This window comes from Pan paniscus, chromosome 14 (genome assembly GCF_029289425.2).
Source record: "Pan paniscus chromosome 14, NHGRI_mPanPan1-v2.0_pri, whole genome shotgun sequence".
Classification (NCBI taxonomy): domain Eukaryota; kingdom Metazoa; phylum Chordata; class Mammalia; order Primates; family Hominidae; genus Pan; species Pan paniscus.
This window is the reverse complement of record NC_073263.2, coordinates 44,515,456-44,527,935: the sequence shown is the minus strand read 5'-3', so window position 1 is coordinate 44,527,935 and position 12,480 is coordinate 44,515,456. Positions and strand designations below refer to the sequence as shown.

Sequence of the window (12,480 nt, the reverse complement as noted above, 5' to 3'; positions counted from 1 at the left end):
CTATTTCATGAAACCGTGGAGAAGATAAAATAAGGTCCACATACAGGGAAAATGCATTACAAATTATAAAGTACTCTACAAATCTCAACTCTTGTTAAGGAGAAAAACAGCCTTTATACTTTACTCCAAAGTCATTTGGTCTATCTTTTCCTAAAATCACTTATCCACCAGTGCATTTTTTTATACACAGGTACTAGAGCTTAGTTAGGAGAAAGTAAATTTCAAGGTAAAGACCATTGTTAAAAAGCTCTTCAACCTTCTCTCCTAAAGGCCAAATCACAATCATTCCTTAAACTTTTCTTCATGTTCCATCCTTCTAACACCTTAAAGTCCCCCTTCAAAGATAAGAAGTATGAATAGGTAACACCCCGTCAATCCTGTTATTTTCCTAACAGAATCTCAGGTTTGTGAACAGCTTTTTATTTCATCTACTTATGTTACAATCTTAAATTAATCTGAATATAACTGAGTCTTACATTACAGTTGAGTCCAGTGGTTGTAGTAACTGCATGCATAAAGTTTGGAGTTTGTTACAATACATCTTATTCTTTCAATGAAAACTTTCCAAACCTTAGAGTTGAAATGGGATGATGATACCTGTTGTCCTGGATCATCTCTGCCCTTGTCACTTTTCTGTGTAGATTTAATGAAACCAGGTGGCAATGCAGGACCTATTATGGGCCTGAAAAATAAAATGTACTTTTATCATTCTCCCCGACTTTAAAAAGCAGTTTTCAGAATAAAAGTTCACAAAAATAATAAAGCCAAATAATGACAAATGTTGAAAATAAGAATTTTATTTAACACTTTATTTTTACTAGTATTACCTAGTATCTTTCTGCTAGATGTCTTTTAAAAACCTAATTTTCACATTTGACTTTTCTACTTGTTAGTCAATAATTAGAGACTAAGCCAATAATTCTCAATCTTTGTGACACTGGCATATGCACACTTCCTAAAAAGAACTATATTAAATAAAAATGGCAATGTTTTAAAAAAATTGATGTACTAAAATCTGTGATGGTCTTTTTTTATTTTGTGCCTTGGCTTTCCTTCAGTTTTGAGATTCATTATCCCGTGAAAGATACCTTAGGGGCATTATAATTATGGTCAGAACTATCAAAGTAGAAATTGAGTTCTTCTAAGGACATATATAGCATGTGCAGACAATGCCAGCAATCTGCGGTCTATATAACATGGCAGTATTAAAAATCTATACATTGTCCTCAGTAATGATGTGGAACTGTAGAAGAATGCAGCTAGTTCATTAAGACCCACAGAAAGGGAAAAGGGTACCGTGCTAACCATATTTCAAGCAGTGCATCTGTTTCCTTAAAACAATCCTGGTCAGTGTAAGTCACTCCACTTTTAAGATGAGCAAAATCATGTCCAAGATTAACACAATTAGTAAGTGGCTGAGCTAGAGTTTAAACCCTGGTCTACTTGATGTCAAAGTGCATTTTCTTTCCAGCTGCCCTACTGCCAAATAATGAGGCAACTGTCATCACTTCAAAAGAGAGACTTGCCTTAACACTGGGTCTTAAAAGGAGACAGCCTTACTTTATGAAGGAAAAAATTAAAAAGATAAAAATAAAAAATAAAAAAATGCTCTCTTTCACACTTTTAAGATTCTTCATCCTTGCTTTTGTACAAATGTTTTTTCCATAGTTGTCACTGTGCCAGTGTTACCAACCCAGATGGCACTGAAGTCCTAAGCTAAAATTTCCAGGTTGCACCATGTTCTATCAGAACCCCACAGACAGGCATCCTGGCAGGAGAAATAACAGTACTGACAGTCAGAAAGTCTGGGTTCCCATCCTGACCATTTAATAATCTCTTGTCTTGATTCATGAAACTTCTTTGAGCAGAACAATTTGCTTATGAAAGACAGGGAAGTTTGGCAGTGTTAAAAAGATAAAATTAGGTATCATTTATAAGCTATGAGTACAGCATAGGTTTTTTCTGAGTACAATTTTTAGCAATCTACAAATGCAATTATAGCTTAACTTTCTGGCCTCAGGGGATTGGTGGTGATAAAATTACTGGTATATAAAATCATAAAACATAGTAAAGGAATAAAACCATGGCATGTTATGATACTATAAAAGGTTTCTAACTCCAATATATAATGCCAGCTGTTTATTTTACACATACATTTTATTATTGCCAAAATAATATTCTTAAGAAAAAAATTGGTATACATTTAAGTAATACGTTTTCTTAAAAGGAATGTTACATCCTAGGGGTCAGCAAACTTTCTATAAAGGGCTAGATAGTAACTCTTAGGCTTTGAGAGCCACATGTGGGTCTCTGTGGCATATCTGTCTTTGTTTTTTCAGCTACTCTCAAAAATGCAAAAATCATTTTTAGTTTGGGGACTGTAGATTGCCTATCCCTGTATATCTAAAACAACTAAAGTTAATGGAAGTTAGGAGCTGCCAAATGTGATTATAAACTTTGAATATAAAATAAAAAGCCTTTTCTGCTTGTTCTTGCATATTGGTATACAGTATTATGAATTATAAACAATTTGATGTGCGATCTTATATTTGGCATTTAAAAATTTTACAATTCTGGGAAGAAGACAGGAATAAATATTTACTATATACTTACTCTGTGCCAGGCTCCATATAAATTAAACACCCACACACAAAGTCAAGGTATGTAACTATGAAACCTCAATCATCACAATTCTGTAAAGTACATGCTGTTATCCTAGCTTACAGATAACAAATTTAAGATTCAGAGAAGTTAGTCCAATTGTCTAACATGGCACATGGGGATGTGTTTCTTCTATTGATAAATAATTAAGAAAACAACTGAATTAAAAGTCAGAACATCAAGATTCTAGCTCCAGGTCTGCTACTATGTGTGTGACCTTATCTGTTTATAAAGTGGGGAGAGGGGTGATCCACCTCGTTTACCACAAAACACTTTTGTGAATATCAAATAACAGATGTGGAAGTTTTTTGTAAACTATGAAAGTGTCATAAACATGTAAATAATTATTTTTATTGTAGGAAACAACTTCTTTTCCTGGTGAATGACCCATTTCAAAATGTTATATAAATATTTCAGTTAAAACATAATTTCAGACAATTATTTAATTCATTAAAGATTCATTAGTTAAAATATTTAAAGAAAGACTGGCCTAAAATATTACACATTATCACCTTGGAGGAGAATCATCCTGCTTTTTAAATCCAGGAGGAAGGGCTGGTCCAAAAAACCCATCATCGTCATCATCGTCATCATCCTGATTTTTCCTCTGTTTTCTGAAAACATAGTAGTATAACTTTATGCATATATGTCAAAATTTTTTTCACAAAAGCACATTTTAATTTTTTTAAAAAAAGCATTAAATCTAGTTGTATAAACACTGCAACAATAAATTAATCCTGCCAAATAAAAACTGGATACTACGATAGTTCTTTTTTTTTTTTATTTTTTGAGAGGAAGTCTTGCCTTGTTGCCCAGGCTGGAGTGCAGTGGCGTGATGTTGGCTCACTGGAACCTCCCACTCCTAGGTTCAAGCAATTCTCCTGCCTCAGCCTCCCAAGTAGCTGGGATTACAGGCAAGCGCCACCACGCCCAGCTAATTTTTGTATTTTTTAGTAGAGACGGGGTTTCACCATGTTGGCCAGGCTGGTCTCGAACTCCTGACCTCAAGTGATCTCCCCACCTTGGCCTTCCAAAGTGCTGGGATTACAGGCGTGAGCCACTGCACCTGGCCTACGACAAGAGTTCGTAACTAGTCTTTTCCTGGAATTTATTTTTGGCCTAAAATACAGATTGGTTATTTCTTTACAGCAGTAATATATCACTATTCTATATTTTCTGTGGTATTAAAGATTCCCCTCAATGCAGTTTCAAAGTCTATTGGTCAGATGTTTCTCAGTAAAAAGTGTATGACTGTGACTTTTATTCTCATCTAAGGAAGGGTTTTAAGTTGCTATTTCCACCTGATAATATTTAAAATGAATCAAAAAAGCTTGTTACTCAATAATAAACAAAGATTTGACTTCTCATTTACATAGACTCATAGTGGGTAAGGCCAGATTAGAGGAAAATCATTCAGCTGGGCACAGTGGCTCATGCCTGTAATCCCAGCACCTTAAAAGGCCGAGGTGGGCAGATCACTTGGGGTCAGGAGTTCAAGACCAGCCTGGCCAACATGGTGAAACCCTGTCTCTACTAAAAAATCCAAAAATTAGCCAGGTATGGTGGCACACACCTGTAGTTCCAGCTACTTGGGAGACTGAGACAGGAGAACCACTTGAACTTAGGAGGCAGAGGCTACAGTGAGCTGAGATCGTGCCACCGGATTCCAGTCTGGGCTACAGAGTGAGACTTCATCTCAAAAAAAAAAAAGAAAACCATTAGTTTATTTAAAGAAAACATACACTGCATATATAATTTTAATAAGAAATTCTATGGTTTATGTAGCCTATTTTGGCACTTCAATGATATCTTAAGAAAAATCATTTATGTAAGAATTTTATTGGCTGGTGTGGTGGCTCATGCTTGTAATCCCAGCACTTTCTGAGGCTGAGGCGGGCAGATCACTTGAGTCCAGGAGTTTGAGACCAGCCTGGGCAACATGATGAAACCCCATCTCTACAAAAAATACCAAAAAATCTACAAAAAATACAAAAATTTGCGGGCGCCTGTGGTTCCAGCTTCTCAGAAGACTGAGGTGGGAGGATCGCTTGAGCTTGGGAGGCAGAGGCTGCAGTGAGCCAAGATCGTGCCACATCACTCCAGCATGTGCGCCAGAGTGAGCCCCTGTCTCAGGAAAAAATATACGTATATATTGAAATTCTAGATATCTGTATAGCTGCAAACTACTAGAATAAATTTCTTTGTAAAAGGTATAATTCAGGATGAAATGCCACACAAAATGATTTCTCCCTGTGCTGTATAAATGGAAATATGATATCCCCTTACTAGCTATCTGTTCCAGCCAACTTATACTAGCTCTGAAGTTTGGTCTATCATTTAATTTAATTAAATGACTGACCTTGCAGTTGGACCACTGTCATCTTCTTCAGATTCTTGATTTCCTTCTTCGTACAAAGAACTACTGTCTTCATCGCTGTCTGATGAATCTGAACTACTGCTTTTATAATTAGGGGGCAGAGCTGGTCCTGCAACTAAAGAACACTTGTTGTTTGTCATCACTAGCCACTACTGTTTCAATGAACCCTTCTAGCTGATATTTTCACTTTCTTTTCTGAAATAAACAGCACTGGCTGTCTATCATTTATTATTCACTTTAATCTCACTTGCTGTTGTTTGTGTACAGTGGTTTTGTCTTTCCAGCTCTAGGAAGGCAGAAATCATGTCTTACACAATCTCTTTCATGAGATTCACAAAAGCTTTGTTAATATCTGAACTTATAACCCGAACTTATAGATATAGCAATAGCATGTAATTTCCTTGATAATGTGCAGTTTTTGCATTGGTTGGTGCACTTGCCAAAAAAAACAAAAAAACAAAAAAACAAACAAAAAAAACCCCCAATGGCTTCATGATTTTTTTTTTTTTCTTACAGTTTACGGTAGAACCACTACTTAAAAAAAAAAATCGTTCCTGGCATCCCCATATTTCTTGGTTAGTTTTCTTTTTGAGATGATTTTCCAAGCAGAAATAAAATTAGAGTCACTCTAAGTTTTACTGCTTGCCAACAGAGATACAGGGAAGAGAATGAGGCTGCACTGTAATGGGGATGTTAGGGAGAGTGGTAAGGGTCTTCTAGGTCCACTTATCAGAATGACTTGCTCTCACTTTACATCTCAGCAAAATTACAAATTACTACATGGTGTCACTGCAGTGTCATGATGTCACTGATGATGTCACACAGACACAACTGTCCAGGTTGATCCTAAATAGTGATGCTAAAAGCCTACTATCATAGTTCCCAAGGTTGGATATTTATCAGACTCCCTAAAATCTATATATTTTTAAAAGATTCATGGGCCCTTTTCTCAGATATTCTAACCCAGTTGGCCTGGAGGAGGGCCTGGAAACATGATTTTCCAAAGAGTATTCTGGGTATGCCATTCATTCAATATTATAGTAATAGTAATATTTGTTACTACAAAAACTTAAGTGTAATAAATAAAAAACAAATAACATGGTTTGAGTTCTTAGGTGTTATGAATTGTTTTAAGAGACATACACATTATTCTATTTAATTCTGATAACAATCCTATAAGGGAGATATTATTTCTATTTTACATATGGAGAAACTGAGGCCAAGAATTGTTAAGTGACTTGCCTAACTTCATACAACTAAATAGTGGGGCTGTGACATGAACCCAGGAGTCTGATTTCAAAGCCTATATCCTTAACCACTATACTAGCCAATACTCAATAGTCAGCAACCATCCGTCCAACAACAGTTATTAAGTAAATACTTCTAGAGAAACAAACATTAAAAGAATTAAGATCAATTCAGATAGTGTAAATGCTACTATGAAAATAGGAAAAAGGTGACACTGTATATGTGGGAGGGTAATTTTAAAGACAGTGGTAAGGCAAAAATCTCTCTGAGAAAAAGACATTTGAATGGAGACTTAAATGATGAGATGACAGAGCAACAGCCAGTGCACAACTCCTATGCAGGGAGCAAGCCTGATGTGCTTGAGGAATAAAAAGGCCAGTGTGGCTAAAGAAAAGCAAAATGACGAGATCAAGTTGGATGGTATAAAGGGGCCAGACTCTTGCTTTGGAGTCAGACTCTGTGCTTTGAATTCCAGGTTGGCCACTTACTAGCTGTGTGATTTGGATAAGTTACTTAACCTTCCTATTACACTCTTGCTTTGTAAAATGAGGTTAATAATAGTTTCAACCTCACAGGACTGTTGTGAAGATTATATCAGTTAATATATGCAAAACACCTAACAAAGTCTTTGGCATATAGCAAGTGCTCAATAAATGCTAGTACAGGCTACAATAAGGAGTTTGGACTTCTCTTTCCCTTTCCCTTTTCTGTTCCCTTTCCCTAAGAGGCAAGATCTCACTGTGTTGTCCAGGTTGAAGTGCAGTGGCTTTTCACAGGTGCGATCCCACTGCTGATCAGCACGAGAGTTTTCACATGCTTTGTTTCCGACCTGGGCTGGTTCACCCCTCCTTAGGGCAATCTGGTGGTCCTTCACTCCCGGAGGTCACCATACTGATGTTGAACTTAGTGTGGATACCAGATTGCATAGTGCACTATAGCCCAGAACTCCTGGACTCAAGCGATCCTCTTGCCTCAGCTTCCTGAGTACCTGGGACTACAGGCATGCACCACCACATCCAGCAGGAGTTTGGATTTTAATTACAACAGGCAGTCATTGGGAGGTTGTGGGTCAGGACAGACATGATATGAATTACCAAACAAACAAACAAAAAACTGTCAGCTTGTGGACGATAGACAAGAGAGATCAGCAACAGGGGATATGCATTAGAAAGCTGATAAAAAATGGTTTGGGCCAGGTGTGGTGGCTCACGCCTGTAATCCCAGCACTTTGGGAGGCCAAGGTGGGCGGATCACCCGAGGTCAGGAGTTCAGGACCAGCCTGGGCAACATGGTGAAACCCTGTCTCTACTAAAAATACAAAATTAGCTGGGCATGGTGGTGTGCGTCTGTAATCCCAGCTACTCAGGAGGCTGAGGCAGGTGAATTGCTTGAATTCTGGCAGTGGAGGTTGCAGTGAGCCAAGATCACGCCATTGCACTCCAGCCTGTGCGACAGAGCAAGACTCCATCTAAAAAAAAAAAAGAAAAAAAAAAGGTTTGATTTGCAACATACTCTGATGTAAGGGCAAAGAGGACTGCTAATGGTTTGGATGTTAGAGGTGAGAAGAAAAAAAAAAGGAACCAAGGATAGGTCTTAGGTTTTGTGCCTGACTAGCTAGGCAGGTGAATGGCAATGGTATTCTCTAATATGGAGAAGGCTGGGAAGAAAATAGGCTGGGAGGGGAGAGTTGAGAGTTTGTTTTTCACATTTTAAGTTTCATACAGCCTTAAAAATTTAGGTGGTGCTATCAGTGGTACTTGGGCATACTAGGGTGTATAGGGTGTGTAAGTCCGTTCTCATGCTGCTATGAAGAAATACCTGAGACTGAGTAATTTATAAAGGAAAGAGGTTTAATTGAGCCACAGTTCAGCATGGTTGTGGAGGCCTCAGGAAATGTACAATTATGGTGGAAGGGGAAGCAAACACATCCTTCTTCACATGGCAGGAGGAAGGAGAAGTGCAGAGAGAAAGGGGGAGAAGCCCCTTATAAAACTATCAGATCTCATGAGAACTCACTATCACGAGAACAGCATGAGGGTAACCACCACCATGATTCAGTTACCTCCCACCAGGTCCCTCCCACAACATGTAGGGATTATGGAAACTATAATTCAAGATGAGATTTGGGTGGGGACATAGCCAAACATTATTACAGTGTAAAGCTCAGGGGAGAAACTAAGGCTAGTTTTGGAATCGTTGGCCTATTTCAAAAAAATTTTTCCTATCTCTCTTGGTGCATTACTATAGAACAGGTACATAACATGCCTTAGAAAAGAATAACTCTAAGGCATGCTGCATTACAGCAAAAAGGAAAACATCAAGCATCATGGATGGGATTCCTATCTCCAACTGCTGTTTAGGGTTTACTAAAGAAGACTTAATGTCTTAGTATGTAAGTGTTCCCCAATTTATTTATAATTTAGAGACTATATGTGACCTCTAACCTCATGTGTGACCCCATAGGAGTGATTGGCTCTTTTCATCTTCTTGATTCTAAGTACATTAAAGAGGGAAGATATGTTTTTTCCTCTTCTGCTTCTTTCTCTTCTTATATGTGACTGCTATCCATGTAATTTATCAATTGTATACTATTGGCCAATTTTGGATAGGTTTGTATCAAGAAAAAATTTTATTCTTTTATATATTTTAAGCAATTAGATGTGTAATATGGTTTAAATATGTGCTGTTCTTGGTATTATAACATACACACATACCTTTTATTTATGTATTCATTCGCTCATTTATTTATTTAGTCTTGCTCTGTTGCCTGGGTTAGAAAGCAGTGATCATGGCTCACTGCAACCTTGAACTCCTGGCCTCAAGCGATCCTCCCATCTCGGCCTCCTGCGTGGCTAGGACTACAGGTGTTTGCCACCATGCACAGATAATTTTTAAATTTTATTTTATTTATTTTTTTGAGACCAGGGTCTCACTATGTTGTCCAGCTTGGTCTTGAACATTTGGCCTCAAGTGATCTTCCTGCCTTGGCCTCCCAAAGCACTGGGATTACAGGCATGAGCCACCACACCTGGTGCTATTACAACTAAAAAATTGCCATGGATTTTTAAAGAAACAAACGAGATATACATTTTTAAAAAAGATAATAAGCAGATGAAGATAAAACTCATCTAAGAAAACCTGGCCTTTTAAAAATAATCACAGAAAAATAGTATAAAAAAGTAACATTCAGCACATAGTACCATTAATTTCTATTTGAGTTGTTCAAAATAAACAACTATTTCATCATTAAATGATAGAATACTGAGATGGCAATATAAAAAAGAAAAAAGGGGCCAGGCGCAGTGGCTCATGCCTGTAATGCCAGAACTTTGGGAGGACAAGGCAGGCGGATCATGAGGTCAAGAGATCAAGACCATCCTGGCCAACATGGTGAAACCCCATCTCTACTAAAAATACCAAAATTAGCTGGGCGTGGTGGCACATGCTTGTAGTCCCAGCTACTCAGGAGGCTGAGGCAGGAGAATCACTTGAACCCGGGAGGCGGAGGTTGCTGTGAGCCAAGATCATGCCACTGCACTCCAGTCTGGTGACAGAGCGAGACTCTGTCTCAAGAAAAAAGAGAAGAATATTAAAAGTGTCAGTCAGTATACGCCACAATACAGACCCCCTAATAAAAGTAAGGACATGTCTGGCTTCACTTTTTTATAGATATCCTTCTGAACTATGAATAATCTCAAAAAATTATTTTGGGAACATGTAATGAACTATTCCATATCTCTCCTAAAGCAGTGATGCTTGTCGTCATTAAGGAGGCTCTCCTATTGCAATGATAATTTTGCAAATAGATTATAAATTCCATGAGAACAGGAGTTACGCGTTCCTTATATTTCACTTATTTCCCTTTCATATCACACAGAATTGTGATATGCATATAAAAAAATGAACTCAGTATAATACATAAAAATCTCATTACAGATCAGCATTAACAGATGAACATCCACAACTGATTCTGATGACTAGGAATGCTAACTTGAACCCCGATGAAATGAAATGTTACTCCCCCAAAACCAATTCTGTTCTTCTCATTAGTAGACCTGTATTACAAAAAAATTATATGGTATTATGTTTTAGATTGCAACAATAAAATTTTGTGAAGTTTGCTTCCTTCTTGTTGTACACATACTTTTACAATAATCTTGATTTTGCCTACTGACCTACAGTCAAAAGTACAGTTGTCCCTCGGTATTCTCGGGAGATTGGTTCCAGGACCAACTCCCCTGTTTGCAGCTACCAAAATCTGTGGCTATGGCCTTGGTTCCACTTCCCTTGAATATTGTACTTTCAATCTAGAGTTGGTTGAACCTGAAGACTCAGAACCTGCAGATCTACAGGATCAACTGTATTTACTATCTGGTCCTTTACAAGAAAAGTTTGCTGACCCCATGACATGGTTAAGTCATGCAAATATAAAGAAGGGGCACCTAACCCATCTTTTACAGGCAGTAGGTAGTTAACATCAAAGAATGTTCCCTAGAAGCAGTGATGTAGGGGTGGGACCTGAGTTAGCTGGGCAAAGAAGGTGGGGACTGGACGAAGAGTAGTCCAGGCAGAAAGAAAAGCATCTGCAAAAGCCTGAAAGCAAGAGTCATCACATTTAGAAAACTGAAAGGTGTTCAGGATGGTTGGAACCAAGAGAGGATAGAGAGGGGCCAAATGTTGCTGTGAGGTCAAGGAAGACTAGGACTGAAAAGGAAGCCTTGAACTGGTGAGGGTCTCAGTGGACTGGTGAGGGCAGAAATGCAATGGGTTAAGGAGAAAATAGAAGACCCAGAGACAGTGAGAAAGAAAAAGATGCAGCTAGAGGAGGATATGAAGTAGAGTTTTCTTCAAAGATGGGAAAGATTTGAATGTTTTGGTTAAATGCTAAGGGCAGGCGGCCCTAAGGACAGGGAAGGGAGTCAGAGTAAAAATGGAAGGATTAGCTTTAGAAGGAAGCAGTATACCTCTTCTATTGTTACCAAAGGGCAGACAAAAAGCTTGGCATGGATTTAGGAAAGTTTTTAGATACAGTAACAGAAAATTGAGGAAGTTCTCTTATGATGGCATCTACTTGTTCAATGAAGTAGACAGAAAAATAAAAGTTTTAGAAAGAAAGGGAAAGTTTTAAAAAGCCAAGGTTGCAGATTGGGGAAGAGAAGGGAGGTGAAGCCTGTGAGGATTACTGGACAGACCTATGGACCCAGTTAGGGAACAGGCCATCTTTTAGCAGCATTAGCTTGTGGAGGCGTGAGGTTTCTTCTAGCAGCATTAGGAAGCCTGGCTGTAGGCTCACAAGGGGTAAACACTTGGACTGATCCAGGGCTGGGCTTTTGTTAGATGGGTTTGGCAGAATACCCAATGGGATAAAGCAGTTGAGAGCACCAGCAAGAGAGTGGATGAATGGATGGACCATGGAGTCTAACAGGAGTAGGGATGTAAGCACTCCTCTCAGATGGAAGTACTTAGGGATAGAAGTACTTAGGGACGGAAGGCTCAATGAGGTTAAAAAACAAAAATAAAAAGCAAATGAAATGGGAGTAACTTGAGTGAGAACAATGAATGAATAAGGGGTTCTTGCTGAGAATGAGATTTGAATTTGAGTTTTTGGAGCTGGAGTAGGGTAGACTCCCTACTCCAGCTTAAAATGTAGGTGAAATTAGTGGAGGTGAAGGTCACTGCAGATAGGAGACTGGAGTTAGAGTCAAAATGGCCAAGGCTCCACTCAGCTTCCAAAGAACAGCATATGGAGTCTGTGGATCGCTCTTGAGAAAATATTTGCACCCCAGGGTTTCTAATGACATGACTTCGGGGGACATTTTCCAGCAGTCAATTTTCAGAGTATTCAAATGAAGTTAACTTGTTCCATCTCAGACCTGTGTGCTCCCTCACTCCTCTTTACTCTGGTCATGCTTGTCAGATCTCCTTCTGGGACAGCAGAGTGTGAGGAACACAGGGCAGATAACAGACCGGATTCAGGAATCTTCACTTGAAGGTAATCCTGACACCTGCTACCACATGGATGAACCTTAAGGACATTATGCTAAGTGAAATAAGCCAGTCCAAAAAAAAAAAAGACAAATACTGTATGATTCCACTCAAATGATGTACTTAAAGTAGTCAAATCATAGAGACAGAAAGTAGAATGGTGCTTGTCAGGAGCTGGAGGGGGGAATGAGGAGTTATTACTTAGTGAG

At 38.5% G+C, this 12,480-nt stretch overlaps 1 protein-coding gene across 3 annotated transcripts in view; it reads right to left on the bottom strand.

The window, feature by feature from the left end:
• Positions 1–12,480, bottom strand: part of GPALPP1 (GPALPP motifs containing 1) — a 43,902-nt gene that overhangs the window by 23,916 nt on the left and 7,506 nt on the right. For all 3 annotated transcript variants that reach the window (XR_008620602.2, XM_034936670.3, XM_034936669.3), the window contains exons 2-4: positions 5,021–5,153; positions 3,174–3,275; positions 598–682 (exon numbers count right to left, since the gene is read on the bottom strand). Coding sequence is in view for 2 of the 3 variants with exons in the window: in XM_034936670.3 (XP_034792561.1) it covers positions 598–682; positions 3,174–3,275; positions 5,021–5,153 (320 nt within the window). In the remaining variant the exon portion in view is untranslated. The remainder of the gene's footprint in view (positions 1–597; positions 683–3,173; positions 3,276–5,020; positions 5,154–12,480) is intronic.